The sequence below is a fragment of the Bombyx mandarina genome, chromosome 08, assembly GCF_030267445.1.
Source record: "Bombyx mandarina strain Sakado chromosome 08, ASM3026744v2".
Taxonomy (NCBI): Eukaryota; Metazoa; Arthropoda; class Insecta; order Lepidoptera; family Bombycidae; genus Bombyx; species Bombyx mandarina.
This window is the reverse complement of record NC_143215.1, coordinates 7,983,112-7,999,495: the sequence shown is the minus strand read 5'-3', so window position 1 is coordinate 7,999,495 and position 16,384 is coordinate 7,983,112. Positions and strand designations below refer to the sequence as shown.

At 37.6% G+C, this 16,384-nt stretch overlaps 1 protein-coding gene and 1 long non-coding RNA gene across 2 annotated transcripts; both read right to left on the bottom strand.

Annotated features, from left to right (window-relative positions):
* Positions 1-649: 649 nt before the first annotated feature.
* Positions 650-8,069, bottom strand: RpA-70 (replication protein A 70). Its single transcript, XM_028187238.2, has 12 exons — positions 7,941-8,069; positions 7,739-7,859; positions 6,572-6,819; positions 5,676-5,918; positions 5,361-5,523; positions 4,880-5,084; positions 3,777-3,889; positions 3,635-3,706; positions 2,997-3,151; positions 2,274-2,532; positions 1,638-1,832; positions 650-991 (listed from the first exon to the last, which is right to left on the bottom strand). The coding sequence occupies exons 2-12, from the start codon at positions 7,769-7,771 to the stop codon at positions 881-883; spliced, it is 1,797 nt and encodes a 598-aa protein (XP_028043039.2). The 5' UTR covers positions 7,772-7,859; positions 7,941-8,069; the 3' UTR covers positions 650-880.
* A 4,052-nt stretch (positions 8,070-12,121) lies between these two features.
* Positions 12,122-13,200, bottom strand: LOC149502532 (uncharacterized). The gene is made up of 2 exons (XR_016323415.1): positions 13,089-13,200; positions 12,122-12,195 (listed from the first exon to the last, which is right to left on the bottom strand). It is a non-coding gene; the product is annotated as an uncharacterized LOC149502532 (long non-coding RNA).
* Between the last annotated feature and the right edge of the window lie 3,184 nt (positions 13,201-16,384).

Genomic DNA, 16,384 nt, shown 5'->3' with positions numbered 1-16,384 from the left:
TTTTTAATTTTTTTATTGCCCTTGTAGGCAGACGAGCACACGGCCCACCTGATGGTGAGTGGTTACCGTCGCCCATGGACTTCAGCAATGCCAGGGATAGAGCCAAGCTTACTTTTTCAGTACAACGGCTGCCCCACCTTTACACAAACAGAAACGCATTACTGCTTAACGGCAGAAATAGGCGGGGGTGGTGATACCTACTTGTGAGGGCACACAAGGCTCGCTAACTTTAATAAAAAAAATTGCGGATTTCATTTTTATTACACTATGTTATTCCTTTTCACCATGGAAGCCTATCGTGAATAATTTTGAAGTACCTACGTGTTTCATTCGAAAAATTGGTATTTGCCTGCGGAATTCGAACTCCGACAGTCGCATCGCATAAAAATGCTCTGGCCGTCTTTTTCCGAAGGTCATGATAACTCAGACCTCATGTCTCAATGTGAGTGGTGGTATTCTCATTGTGCTATCTATCGGCTACGGTAATACTTAACATCAGATGGGCCATGAGAACATTAAAAAGAGTTGCGTCTATTTTAAGACTCAGTTTCCATAAATACCGAAAAGCATATTAAGACAGTTTGTAATCTGACCGAAACCCTTCAAAATTAAGAGCGAAATTTAGTATAGAGTAATGAATACTTATTATATTTAGAATTAATTTTATTAAAAATAACAATTAGTATATTATAATGTTCATAATAAGTTGCGTACACTTTACAATAATTTTAGTAATAAGGCATGATTTTAAATCGTAACGTTATACATTTTTTGGCTGTATTCTAATTTCAATAAACAGGTAGTTTAATGTTTCGTTAACAGCTGACACTATTAATTTTTGTTTGAATACTAAAAATCGAAAAAAGTATGAAAATAATTATTAAACTTGTACTCCAGTGGCCGTTTTTATGTTCTTGAGAAGTCTGGCAATACCGTCCTTATAGTCGACGGGTTGTACGTTAACTACGGTCGTCTTCAGCCTGGATTCATCCTACAACACGACATAAGAACGTTATTTGATTTACTTGTTTAAAATATATAGTATGGGATCAGTTGTTAGATCTTCCTTCCCCCATCTGCTTACCAGACGAACACTATAATTTATCAAGTATATTACGATTGTATTATCAATCAAACTATATGGTATGACTAGACTTAATAAAAACAATCATAATTTTCTGTGGTTCACTGTCTATTTTATCAAATAAATTTATTAGAAATTTACATTAAAATGGAAAATAGGAAACATGCAATAATTGTATTCTGAATGAAGATATGGTATAAAATAAAGGCATAATTGCCTGTATAAACAAACAAATTGATTCGGGTGACGACTATTAGCTCATTGCAATAGATAATATTAAAATTGCAAATGCAGTAGTGTAACATTGGATAAAACAATATTCGTTAATTAATAGTACCAGGCTTTGAAGTTAGAAAATCGGAGCTACAAAAGGTGTGTGAACAAAGGCACTGAACGCACAATAGAAAAAAAAGGATGTAGCCATTTTAGAAAAGGTTTGATTCATTATATCTCTAATTTAAATAATAATATTATTGTTATTGCATTAGAATATTTTTATTATAAAATCTTGCACATATATATGATTATAATGTGCCATAGACAACATACTTACATTAAAATTTTCCATCTTGGTACGGAATTTAAAGATAAAAGTTTTGAATTTCACTTCGTCAAAGATTCTGTTATATTCGTTCTTGTCGTATTCGGACAGACGTGCAATTTCTTCGGCGGACTTGCCCAACATTGTTTCTGCGGCTTCGTTGAAAAGTGTGACACGTTGGTCGCCAGTAGGATCTGAGACGTTTGCCTAACGAAAACAAAAATTTAAATCATTCAATAATTCAATTCAGCAATTAGAAACGTCCTAAATAATAAAAAGCGTAAAAGTTGTTTTAATTCTGAATAAGATTCATAAAAACCGACGAAATACTGTTATTATAATCGTTTGGGGTTTGTTTCATAACAACCTATACTAATATTATAAAGCTGAAGAGTTTGTTTGTTTGTTTGAACGCGCTAATCTCAGAAACTACTGGTCCGATTTCAAAAATTATTTGTTAGATGGCCCATTTATCGAGGAAGGCTATATAAAACATCACGGTAAGACCAATACAAGTGGAGCACCGATAAATAATGTTTCAAAATATTTTCACTTTCTACATAGATGAAGTGGGGGGTATTCCAAGCGTACGGAGTCTCGGGCAAAAGCTATTAATGTACTATTTGTATCTATGTGAAAATAACATACCGCCAATAAGATCCTGTGTTTGTAATTAGGATATTCTCTATTACATTTCTCGCATCGGAATAGGCCATTTTCTTGATCGACAAGTTTCTTGTTGCACTGTTCTTGCGGACATGCCTTGTACACAGCATTTTCGGAAAACGTAAACGTCAATACGCCGAGAAGACTGTAGTAATCGCCTTTCTCACCGGTGCCCAGTTGACGGCTCTCGGCTTCCGAAAACGATATCCATTCATTTGAACCACCCGTGAAGTTACCCGACCTGTAACAGAAACGTGATTATTCTTTTATTTTTATTGTCCTTGTTGGCAGACGAACATACGGCCCACTTGATGGTGAGTGGTTACCGTCGCCCATGGACTTCAGCAAAGCCAGGGGCAGAGCCGAGCCGCTGCCTACCGCTTAATACTCTCCACAAGCCTCTTTTAAAGAAGGACATGTATTAGCGCTCGGGAAACACCGTGGAGGTGAGCTCATTCCATAGCCGGATGGTACGTGACAAAAAAGACCTCTGGAAACGCACTGTCGATGAACGCAGCGGTTCCAAATAATATAGATGAACTCTGCTCCGATGGCGGGAGGTGCGATAATAATGGTGATGAGGGGATCATCGCAAATAATTCCTCAGAGCATATTTTCTATTAGGGATACAAAATGTATCATTGGATATAAATCTTTTGGTTGATAGGTAGAAATTAGTAAAATAATATTTCAAATTACACTAACTTAGCAGATATGTTGACGATATCGGCATCTGCCCCTCCGTTGTCGTACCAGCCTCTTAGTTTGTGAGCTTCAGGTACATCTGGGTTCAAGCGCAGCATTGTGCTCGATAAACAAGACAACGACTTACTGCCGTTGAATTCAGTTAGACGAGCTCCCTGTTCAAATATAGATCAACTTGTTTATTACTAACTAGCGCCCGCCCTCGCTACGCTTGGGAAACTGTTATTTATTATTGATTTTTCCACTATTTAATGGATGTTATTATACATATAAACCTTCCTCTTCAATCACTCTGTCTATTAAAGAAAACCGCATCAGAATCCGTTGCGTAGTTTTAAGCATTTGAGCATACATAGGGACAGAGAAAGCGACTTTGTTTTATACTATGTAGTGATTCCACTCTGAATAGTGCATGCCTATATAAGTCAGATCTATAATGGCATGAAAATAAGAGATGAATAGAGAGCATGGATTGCACACTTACAAGGATCTTTAGTAAATCAGTAAATCAAGCAATTAATGTTTGTCGTTTCAAGAGAAAAGATAAACTAGTGTAAGAGATTTGTTTAATGATTGCTTGTACCTTGTTTGAGAGTTTAGGACGAATTTAAAATAATTCAATTATATTTTTAACATACCTTTACTGCTAAAATTGGGTTTGTGTTTCCCTCAAACTTTTCAGCTTCATTGCCCCACAGCGTTAGTGTTACCTGCAATGATGTCAAATATTATTTCAAAAACCTTTTTTTTTAATTATAATGGATTGTGAATAATACTTACAGCCCCACCAGAAGCGTCAACTAGCATCACTTCTCTTTTCTTAAGTAGTTTCCCAGTACTTTTAGCTGTTAACTCTTGGACATCTGATGCTGACTTGCAAACACCTATGAGATCTGAAATATAATTTATTTTAAATTGCAGTCTCATATAATTAGCGTAATATTATATATAATCGGTAGGCAGCGGCTTGGCTCTGCCCCTGGCATTGCTGTGGGCGATGATAACCACTCCACATCAGGTGGGCCGTATGCTCGTCTGCCTACAAGGGCAATAAAAAAAAATGAATTGCTGTTCGTTAGTCTCGCTAAAACTCGAGAACGGCTGTACCGATTTGGCTAATTTTGGTCTTGAATTATTTGTGAAAGTCCAGGAAGGTTCAAAAGGTAGATAATTAAGAAAATGCTCGGAATTAAATAAAAATAACAATTTTGTTTTTTCTTTGATTCCTTTTGTTTGTTATAAGTTTATTTTATACAGAAGTTTAGGTCTTTTATTTATCGATTGAGGCACTACGAAGTCTGCCGGGTCAGCTAGTTGTTAATAAAAATTTAGACGCTAAAGGAACCTTATGTGATAATAGTCACAGTTGACTATTAGTAAAATATTATGGACATTGGACTTGTCACTTGTAATGCCACCTTGAACAACTTAACTGTTCTCTGCAGTGGTATCTTTACAACCTTTTAACTTAATACGGATTTGTATTTTTTTTTTATTGCTTAGATGTGTGGACGAGCTCATAGCCCACCTGGTTTTAAGTGGTTACTGGAGCTCATAGACATCTACAACGTAAACGCGCCACACACTTTTAGATATTAGTTCTAAGATCTCAGTATACAACGGCTGCCCCACCCTTCAAGCCGAAACGCATTACTGCTTCACGGCAGAAATAGGCAAGGCGGTGGTACCTACCCGCGCGGACTGACAAGTGGTCCTACCACCAGTACTTAGTTTTAAAGAGGAATGAAGTAGGAAACAGCAGCTCATAAAACTGAAAATTAAATGAAATAGAAGATATTTTACTAGTTCCACCAGTAGACGAGATGAGACTACAAAGCAGGATATATACGTAAAAAAATCTTTTAACAAATAATTTTATTTACCTATCAGCGTTTCAGTTTCTTTATTAGCAATCTCGCTGATCGGTAAAAAGTCATACTGGACTGTTGGCACAGCAGACTCATCTCCAACATATTCACTCACGACAGTCTCAGCAGTGAATGTCATCTCATAATCATTCTTCAACGTTGTAAACTTCTTATTGGCAGTTTTGATTGCACACCGACTTATGTAGTATACTTTATCCACCTAAAATAAGTGACAAATTTTTTGTGTTCAAAGTGTAACGAACGTTCAATCAAATTACAGCATGTAATTTGTTGTAAGAAAAGTTACAGCATTAAACAATTAAGTGAATATTATATTACAGTGAGAAATGTATAAAATGAATCCAGCCAAGTATTTTAGCCCTTAATCACATTAATTAATATCTACCTAACCATAATGTAGATGTTTGATTGTTGAATATTTCCATTTATAGTGTTAAATATTACAATTTTCTTGTATTTTAGTTCTATTCATTACCTGAATCATATCATAGAATGTGTCACATTCGTTTTTGAAAGCTGTGGCTCTAATTTCTCCGGTTTCATCACATAGATCCATACTAAATAGTTTTCCTTCACCTTTGGCATTACTCCATGTTCTTATAGGTGTTTTTGACATTACACGAGCTCTTATTACCCATCTAAAATGAATTATTTGTTTTTATATATTCAAGATACGATATTCAAGATTTACTAATTAATATCATTTTGATACTTGGCAGAAGAAAATGGCTTGGTTTGGTTTTCATCATGCTTTAATTAAATGGAATATTTTTTCTTCTCAGATACTCACTTATTTTGATAAGGACTAAGGCTAGAGATTGGATTGGTCATTTTAACCGAGAGCATACTGGAATCGAGATTAGCAGCTTTTGGTTCTACTTTAGCCGTAAACTTTGGAGTTACTGGTGCAGGCTTTGGTTCTGGGCGTTGAGCTGATGTTGCTTCCTCTGACCATGGTTGTGGATTACCTATCTTATGACGAACATCTCGACCATTTGCTATAATGGTCAAAGCTAGAATGATAATAACACGCCTGAAAAATAATTTAATTTTGAAATCATTATTCATCAATTGTGAAATATGTTTTAATTATTTAATATTCTAGATCAAAGACCCTTTTTTTAAAGAAAACTTTTCTTAAAGGTAAACATTTTTGAACACAAACATAGGTAAGTGACAGTACTGGTGGTAGATCTGGAGAAAATTATATTGGGAGTTGTAATTCAAAATCTTTAAAAAAACTTGTGAAAACAGTAATTGACTTTAAAGATAATATGGAATATCCATACTGGAACGTTGGTAAAGTTTTGACCTATTTGTGCATTCTAGTGCAATATCATCACTAGGGTTTCTAGCTTGGTAATTCCTGATCATATAGAAAATTTTCTTATTAATTTTTACAACATAATATGATGACTACATACAGCTTAATATCAACTGTGAACATTATCCATAATATAATGTGTTGCAATTTCAAAGATCTCATAAGTATTTTATGAATTTATATAGGTGAACATTCCCACAGCCTGTTGTGCTAAGTGATTACCATAAGTATCAACAAGTTATATACCACCACCCATATTGAGTGATATATAATCACATTGCTTGTGATATTATTTCTGGTTTCAGCTATGTATCTTTTAAAATTGAGACAGCCCAAATATTTTGTTCATCTAATTTACTTACTTTTCACCTTTCCCAACATTCTTCAGCAATGTTGTAACAAACTGATCAACTTGTATCACAGAGTAATCTGTAAGTTCTCCAGAGAGCAACATAATATTCAACTGTGTGGCTAACATTGCAAAACTATATGTATATTTTCCATCTGATACCAATAATCTGTATCTATCCCCAGCATCATTCCCTTGAATCTTCTTCGTACCCAGCATTTGTATTATTGGTGCATCATAATTACCACCCTTCATTATGGTCTAAAATAAAAATTTAGTTTTTTTAATTTATTGCTTAGATGGGTGGACGAGCTCACAGCCCACCTGGTGTTAAGTGGTTACTGGAGCCCATAGACATCTACAATGTAAATGCGCCACCCACCTTGAGATAAAAGTTCTAAGGTCTCAGTATAGTTACAACGGCTACCCCACCCTTTAAACCGAAACGCATTACTGCTTCACAGCAGAAATAGGCGGGGCGGTGGTACCTACCCGTGCGGACTCACAAGAGGTCCTACCACCAGTGAAAAGTCTTGCAGGAACACGATTTTTGTATAATGTAATTATTGATTAATTTGCTCCATAATTTTACCAGCTTTGTGCCTTGTGCTGTATAGTTGTGCCTAAAGACTTTTACTTATTTATGAAATGCAATGAGGTTCTTATTTAGTATTTAAAGATGTCACAGATGCCATAGGCTTTTATAAATTATGATTTTTTTGTTTAAACAGTCCACATTATGAAATGATGGACAACAATACCACTCTCTATCACTGGGGAATCTTTTCATTCCTAATTTGCAGAAGCACAGGTCAAGGCTCGGGATGTTTCCCATTCCATGGTGTTCCATGCAGGGAAGTTCAAATCAGAGCCAGATGGTACTTATGTTTTTTCTGTTCCTCTTATACTTATTATTATTAGAGAACTTTTTTTTTAGAATATGTGGGTATTGCATCTAATAAATGATTTTATGTTATTTTATTAGAGATAAAAATCAAGATATCTTATTAAAATATAGGTATCTTAGGTGATGTGAAAGAATGTTTGAAAGTTGTTGAATGTTGAATTGTTGAAAGAAAGAAATGTTTACATTTGTGATGAGGTACCAGTTCTTAACTTCGTACGAACAGTTCGTAATCTGTAGTATTCCAATCTGTAGTATTCATACAAAGTTTCTTACCTCTAAGGCACCCTCCGACAAATTATAAGACATTTTACTTTTACTTGTAGTTGTTGTATTTTGATTTTAATTTGAAGTCGCAAGTTTGACAATTTTGTTTTTGTTGTCTTGTTTCACTTCCCTGTGTTTTAAATTGTAAATTAAAAAGTGTTACAGTGTGATCGGAAAGCCTTGGCTATAAATTATTTTCAGAAATTCAGACCAGTCAGACGTTGTGATTAACTGGATAAGAGATTAAAATTGTAGTTTTGTAGCAAGTTAAAGTATTCCTTCTTTCGTCGTAGTGTCAAATAACTCAAAATCGCAAATTGGCGGCAACGGGCAAAACTAGTATTGCCAGTAGCTGTATCTACCATAGATAATATACATAATGTTTTTCTACAAATTATGCGGTTGTCGACTTTATTTTTGCTACTTTCCTCTCTTAACCTCTGATTCTCTGATTAGTAAAAGGTAAAGACAACACAATGGTAGCGTTTTAGTGGATCTGTAGTTGAAATACAAATCAATTGTAAGCCTTTATTTATTAATAAATAATTTAATTAGTTATATCCTTTACTGATGAAACTGTTAATTTTCTAATTATGTGTTAAAGAGTAAAATTTTAGTTCTATTGATAGTGACCGCGTTAACGCGAGTTGTAAAATTAATTGAAGTGGTTTAGTTTGTTAATATAATGTTGATGTGCCTTTGGAAAACATACAGCATTGTATTATGAAGAAGCAGTGTGTACTTAGCTTAAATTCCTTGTCTATGTCCAACCATAGACAGTCAATTTAGTTCCATCTTTAGCCGCTAGGTGCTGCCAGCAAGTATAAAGGAAGCGCAGCCATCTTTGATCTTCATCCGGTCACCGTTCTCGTCGAACCCGTCGCTTGCGACGAAGGGCTCGACGAGTAAATTAACTCTCAGACACAGCCCACTGAGTTTCTCGCCGGATCTTCTCAGTGGGTCGCGTTTCCGATCCGGTGGTAGATTCTGCGAAGCACGACTCTTGCTAGGGTTCGTGTTAGCAACATCGTCAGGTTTGAGCCCCGTGAGCTCACCTACTAAAGTTAGGGTTACGCTGATATAGCCTCTCAAGGCTCTCAGCTTAGGTAGGAAAAAAAAAAAAAAAAAAAAAAAAAAAAATAATTGATCTTCATAGCGTTGTGTACTTTCGTACTGTGAAGTCGCAAATCCACAAATGTTTATTCGACTTCTTATTAATTGCAAAAAATATTTATTTTGTGTTTCTATGAGTGTTATTTTGCAATCATTACGAGTATTATTTACCAATCCTATCATCGGACGCCATGAATCACGCGTCATCTGTTGGAGGTGATGTTGAGTCAAGCTCCATAATTTCCGAGAGGGAAGATGTCCAGGCGAGACGCGATGGAGACGCCTCACGTTCGAACAGCTCGTCAAGCGAAAAAGAACAAAAGGAGTCTCTGCGTAAGAAACGACGGGATTCAAAGGTAACGGTCGATCTTCGAAACGGCTCGTTATCCCACCAGGTCAGTGACGTTGTAAATCTAATAATGCATCAACTGTGTGTAACAATTGAATGTAACGAAAATTGTTGTAAACAAATTGATCTCGTCAATACGGAAATTTTGACAAAAACACAACAGATTTAAGCTAATAATCTTTGTAACATAATTACTGAAAACTTTGGCAAATCGTCGTACAAGTTATCCGTAAAAGCGTCATAGATTGTATGCGGAAAAAAGGGCCGTATGGATAAAAATAAGACGTCAAAGTTTAATTTCCGTGATCTCTAACAAAGTATCCTGTTGCCAACGCACCACTCATTGAGGAATTTTTGTTTGATAATACTAAATTGAAATCTATTCAGTCCCTCGGAGGGCTACAATCCTATTTGTCACAACCTCGTACAAAAGGCAAGCCAAACATGATAAACAATTATAGTCTGTAACATCTGGCACAATCCAGAGGGGGCAATTGAAGACACCGACGGGAGGCACTGAGTGCCACCAAAATTGTAATAATTTGTAAACCATGTATGATTACCAAATACCGTAAAAAAAAAAAAAATTGCTTTTTCTGCGGAAGAAAAGCGACGGATCAATGCGTCCAATTTTCTATTTTCGAGAGTTGAACAAGGTCGTAAAGATAAAACACCTAACTGTTTTCGGACACCTCGGTACCAAACTTTCCCCACCCAGGGGACTGGATGATAAAATTGAACATTTCTTAGGAATATTTTTCTAGTATAGGTCGCAAAATTTCGTCGATACTTCTTGAGGATCAGTACCAAGGTACCAGTATCAGTACCTTCAGGAAGGAATCGGTACCTTCTTATGAGTTAGTATGAAATGACATGCCTACCCTTCGGTCTGGCTTCAGAGCCACACCTTTTTGCTTCTATAACATGCGGGTCGCAGAGACCTTGCGTGCAAAGGGAACTCGAGTGCTAGTGTCTACTAGACGACTTCCTTTTGGTCGACCAAGACAAATCCAAGTTGAAACTTCAGGCTGCAGAAGCCGTGAAGATTTTGGATTATCTGGGCTGGCATGTCAATTTCCATTATGTAGGGTGCTCGGTCGCTCGGTCGCTCGGTCGCGGAGACATTGCGTGCAAAGTAGAGTGCTAGCTTACCTACACGACTTAATCTTGTTTCACCAAGACAAATAAACGTTTTTGTTCCCATAGCATGCTCGGTCGCGGAGACCTTGCGTACATAGGGAAGTCAAATGTTAACGTACCTACGCGACTTTCTCTTGGTCCTTGAAGACAAATACACCTTTTTGCTTCCATAGCATGCTCGGTCGCGGAGACATTGCGTGCAAAGTAGAGTGCTAGCTTACCTACACGACTTAATCTTGTTTCACCAAGACAAATAAACGTTTTTGTTCCCATAGCATGCTCGGTCGCGGAGACCTTGCGTACATAGGGAAGTCAAATGTTAACGTACCTACGCGACTTTCTCTTGGTCCTTGAAGACAAATACACCTTTTTGCTTCCATAGCATGCTCGGTCGCGGAGACATTGCGTGCAAAGTCGAAGTGCTAGCTTACCTACACGACTTGATCTTGTTTCACCAAGACAAATAAACTTTTTTGCTCCCATAACATGCTCGGTCGCGAAGACCTTACGTACATAGGGAAGTCAAATGTTAACCTACCTACGCGACTTTCTCTTGGTCCATGAAGACAAATACACCTTTTTTGCTTGCATAGCATGCTCAGTCACGGAAACATTGCGTGCAAAGGGATGTTGAGTGTTATCCCACCTACGCAAGTCCCTCCTGGTCCATCAAAAGAAGTCCAAGTTGAGTCTTCAGGCCACATAAGCTGCCACATAAGCCTTACAAAGGCCTTACTTCAGGCCACATAAGCCTTACAAAAAATCAATTAGTACACTGGTTCAAGAGATGACATGGCTAGGGATTCGATGAAAAATTGAGAGAAATAAAGTGGCCACTCAACAACATTCTAGCTCAAACTCTGACGGAATTACATCACTCTATGTTAACTTGCAAATTTTCTTGCGAAGTTTCAAGAAAAAACACCCCCGTAAAAAACAGGCCATCCTGCATGTGTTAACAATTAAATGCAGTGCTGACGCGGAGCCACATGTCAGACATTGCCGATACACAAAACCAACCATTTCCTGGCAACGGAAGCTTCGGATATGGGTAGGGGTTACAATTAGACAAAATATTAACGTCCTGTCTATAGTCAGCTCAACAACTGAAACGGCTCAACCACAAAAGAGCTATTTGCAATGGTAGTGACAATCAAAATGAATCTGAAAGTATTTCACTAGCGGTTGACCTTTCGATTTTTAAACTAAGCGATAAGTTCAAGATAACTGTCAGCTTATAATCTCTCGGGGAGGTACAACATCGTAGCCGATAGGCTATCACGAGGAAATCAACCTGCGAAATGGCACTTTTTACCACAAGTGACCACAAAAGTTTTTCGAAAGTGGGGTCATCCGGATATAAACCCATTCGCCGACCAAGATTGGATACCTTCAGCAGACCGTAGAGGATGCAACTAGCATGGAGAATTCCTCCTCTCAACCTTTTCCCCAGAGTACTGACTCACTTCAACAGTGTCTAGGGAACCTACCTGGTAGTGTTTCCAGACTGAGCGAAAGCATTTGGGTTTCCAAGCCCTCAGATCCCGAACGCTAGATAACTCGCACGAAATCCAAAACCTGCCTCCTCCACAGGGTAAACATTAACCCTGAAAGCTTAGAAACGGGGGGGGGGAGGTTGTACAAATAATAGACTGGTCTACACAGGAGAAGATTTATTGAAAATTAGCTGGTGTCAATCCACTTTGCCAGCATACTTACCAGCAACTAGAAGATGGTGCATATGGTGCTACAGTTTTAAAATTGATCCTAAGTCTGCAGATGTTGCCAAATTCTTTTTTCTTTTCCAAAAAGAAAATTTTGCCTGTAAAACAATCCTTCTGCATAAAGCAGCGCTGTCGACTTTCTGTGGACAACATACATGTAGGACAGCAAACATTCTCAAGCTCTCTAATAAAAATTGCTATTCTAAAAAAGCCATCGGAATAACTAAACAAAATTCAACTACTTATTACAACTTTACTAAGTATAGTCCCATTCACATGAGATCCGAGAATAGTTCTAAATTGGTTTTCTTCAAACCCAACCACCAGATCACGCCTCAAGGTAGCTTGAAGGACACCAACAACCATGTTGCTGGCTACTGGACGCAGAGTTAATAACCTTACTTTGCTCAACATTTCTAAAGACAGTTTCTTTGATAACAGAGAAAAACATCTTTCTGATACCAGTCTTTGGGTCTAAAATTGAAATCCATTTTCGTCAATAATCTGCATAAGTGCTTTCTAAACATGAAACTAAAGACATGCCCAGTAAGATTCGTCAGGATTTTTTTTCTAACTATGTGTGTTGTCACAAAAGCGGCATACCGTACTGTAATTGGAAACTGGTCTTCGTTCAACCTTACGAGGTAGTGGCATCAACCCATCTCTAAGAAGTTGTAGATCAGCAGTAGCCTCTGAGATGGATTGATAATGAACCAATAGACGAAATACTTTCTAGAGGCAATTGCAAATCATCCAAACGTTTACAATAATTATTGCCGAATAATAGAGCTTCCTAAAGATCCTCACGATTCTTTTTTTTCAAAACATTTACCCATCATTTACTCATGTTGCATATACATCATTTATACAATTTATACATTTTCTTGTATATACAAGATAAAATGTTTATTACAAACTTATAAATATTTTTTAATTATTGAATTAACATGAAAGTTAACAGCTGTGTTTTTTCGATTTAATAATTATATAAATTATGAACATTATCATTGCGCTTCATAATTTTATAGCTTACCTATTTCATCATAGCGTTGTGCTTAATAATTTCACCAGCAGATAACAAACACGTCTTCATAATACAATGCTGTATGTTTTCCAAAGGCACATCAATATTACGGTTTTACATAACAATAAAACCGATATTATGTGCCGAGAAGGAAAACATACAGCATTGCAGGAAGTTCTTCCTGGTGAAGACTATGAAGATTTTTTTTTTTTTTTTTTTTTTTTCTTCCTACCTAAGCTGATAGCCTTGAGAGGCTATGTCAGCGTAACCCTAACTTTAGTAGGTGAGCTCACGGGGCTCAAACCTGACGATGTTGCTAACACGAACCCTAGCAAGAGCTGTGCTTCGCAGAATCTACCACCGGATCGGAAACGCGACCCACTGAGAAGATCCGGCGACAAACTCAGGCTGTGTCTGAGAGTTAATTTACTCGTCGAGCCCTTCGACGCAAGCGTCGGGTTCGACGAGAACGGTGACCGGTGCTTGAAGTACCTAAAAGCACCGTTAGTGGATCGGGAGGATCCGAGATGACGTGTTTTGGGCGACGTCGACTGCTTTCCATTCTGTCCGCAGGATCGGGAATGTAGTTACCGGCGGCCACGATGAGAGGGTTCTCGTGTCGTGCCGCTTTATCGAAGTGGCGCATGGACGCCGACTGCAGATACTTACTGATGGACTCTAAGTCCAGGTCGTCATGGAGGTCGACGTTCCTGACGAACCACGGGGCTCCGACGGCTATCCTGCAAAAACGGGATTGAATGATTTGAAAGGATTTTAAGTGTATGCGGGCCGCGTGAGCGAACACTACACTTGCATAGGTCATGACGGGGCGTATGCAAGTTTTGTAGAGTGTCACCTTATTTCTAAGGGGGAAGATCAAAGATGGCTGCGCTTCCTTTATACTTGCTGGCAGCACCTAGCGGCTAAAGATGGAACTAAATTGACTGTCTATGGTTGGACATAGACAAGGAATTTAAGCTAAGTACACACTGCTTCTTCATAATACAATGCTGTATGTTTTCCTTCTCGGCACATAATATCGGTTTTATTGTTATGTAAAACCGTAATATTTTTTCGGGTTTAAGCATGTAATATTATTGGCTTATTAACATGATGGTTTATTGGCCGTTTAGCATCTATCAAAGTGTACAAATCTGTTAAAGGTTTCTCGGGATCTTCTAAAAAGACCAGTAAAGTCTTAGTCAATTCCTACCACATTACTGGGAAGATTTTTCAAACCATTTCATTTCATATCGTCTTATTCCATTTCAATCAATTTAATTCCCATAGGCTAAAATTCAATTAAATCAACTTCGTTCATCTTTATTTTCAGTTTAAATTACTTACCTAATATTTGAAGATATTAAGCTCGACGCTGGCACCAAGACATACCTTGAAGTCAATTGCAATACTGAAAAAAAAAGAAGCAAAAACTCGATAGTGGCAGCAGTCGTCGTGGCCTCTGGTTAGTGGCAGTCAACTGGTTTTGAAGTCGTCGTGACCTAAAGGATCGGTAGAAGACGTTCGGTACCAATTTTTCTAATAAAATACGTACCTACATAACAAAATATTTTCACGGTTGACATGGTGAAGGAATAACGTTGTGTAATATATAAAAAAGAATTGCTGTTCGTTAGTCTCGCTAAAACTCGGAAACGGCTGGACCAATTTGGCTAATTTTGGTCTTGAATTATTTGTGGAAGTCTAGAGAAGGTTTAAAAGGTAGATAAATATGAAAATGCTCGGAATTAAATAAAAATCCCCCGTCGGACGGATTCCTTTTGTTTGTTTTATGTTTATTTTATACAAAAGTTTAGGTCTTTTATTTATCGATTGAAGCACTACGAAGTCTGCCGGGTCAGCTAGTCGTGTAATAAAAGTCAAACCCGCAAAATTATAATTTGCGTAATGACTGGTGATAGGACCTTTTGTGAGTTCACACGAACAGGTGCTACCACCCTACCTTTTTTTGCCGTGAAGTAATAATGCGTTTCGGTTTGAAGGGTGGGGCAGCCGTTGTAACTATATTGAGACCTTAGAACTCATATTTCAAGGTGGGTGGCGGCATTTACGTTGTAGATGTCTATGAGCTCCAGTAACGACTTAACACCAGGTGGGCTGTGAGCTCCTCCAACCAGGTATGCGAAAAAAAAAAAAAGCGGTATCTCACTTTTTTCAGCTTGGCAATCAGCTACCTACTTAGGTAGCTAATTGCCAAGCTGAAAAAAATGTAGAGTGACGACCATGACTATTTTATAAATTTGCATTGTTAAAAATGTTTCGTAAATTAGTATTAATTCTATAATCAATTAAGTCAGAGGATGATGAACTATAGAAAGTTATGATTTTATTTATTTCTTATATGGGTGAACTAGTTCATGGTTCATCTGATGTTAAGTGGCTACGTTACGCAGTCCATAGGTATCACAACGAAAAAGCCATAAGTCATCTCAAGACCTTAAATCGATGTCTCAGTGATAATAACAGATGCCCCATTCTCAAATCTCAAATCTCAGCTCACTGCAGATATAGACACGTGGTTCATGGTTCATGGTGTCAAGTGGCTAATGCAGTCCACAGGAATGTCAATGCCGTAACGTATCTCGAAAAAAAAAATGTATTTTTTTGTCCTTTTAGGCAGTCGATCATATGGCCCACCTGATGGTGAGTGATTGCCGTCGCCCATGGACTTCAGCAATGCCAGGGTTAGAGCCAAAAGGTCAGTGTCTCAATGGTATTATACTTAGTCTGGCCATAAATACTGTTACAATTAAAAATAAAAATAAATCAATTGCAAATAACATTTATTACTTTTACAGTGTGTTAGTTTAATACATAAATATAAAACAATTTAAAGTATAAAAAGCTATTCGAAGTGGTCTTCATTGGCTGCAATACAGTCCTTTAAACGTTGAGGCCAGCTATCAATAGAAGCACGCACTCTTTCCATGGGAAAAATTTTCACTGCCAATCGTACGGATTGTTTTAGGGACTCCAAATTATCATGGCGTTTAGAGCAAGCCGTACTCTCTAAAACTGACCATAAATCATAATCCAGCGGATTAAGATCGGAACTAGACGACGGCCAGTCTTCAGCTCTGATGAAGTCCGAAACGTTCGTTTCCAACCAAAACTGCGTAGACCGAGCTTTATGACCTGGCGCCGAGTCTTGCTGGAAGGTACACGACATGATTCTAGGTGCTATCTTCATCTCCCGAGATAAAATCTTTTGCTTTCGGACAGGATTTCTTCAAATTCTTTCCCTTACTGCTTTGACCACCTTTTTCGTACGAACACTACGTGGA

Bases quoted from the DNA above. Each gene is read 5' to 3' on its own strand.
- RpA-70 (XM_028187238.2), bottom strand. From the start codon at position 7,771: ATGTCTTATAATTTGTCGGAGGGTGCCTTAGAG. The intron at 3,890-4,879 runs GTAAATAAAATT...ATTATATTTCAG, and splicing joins AGAAACTGAAACGCTGATAG to ATCTCATAGGTGTTTGCAAG. The intron at 3,152-3,634 runs GTATGTTAAAAA...ATATTTGAACAG, and splicing joins ACCCAATTTTAGCAGTAAAG to GGAGCTCGTCTAACTGAATT.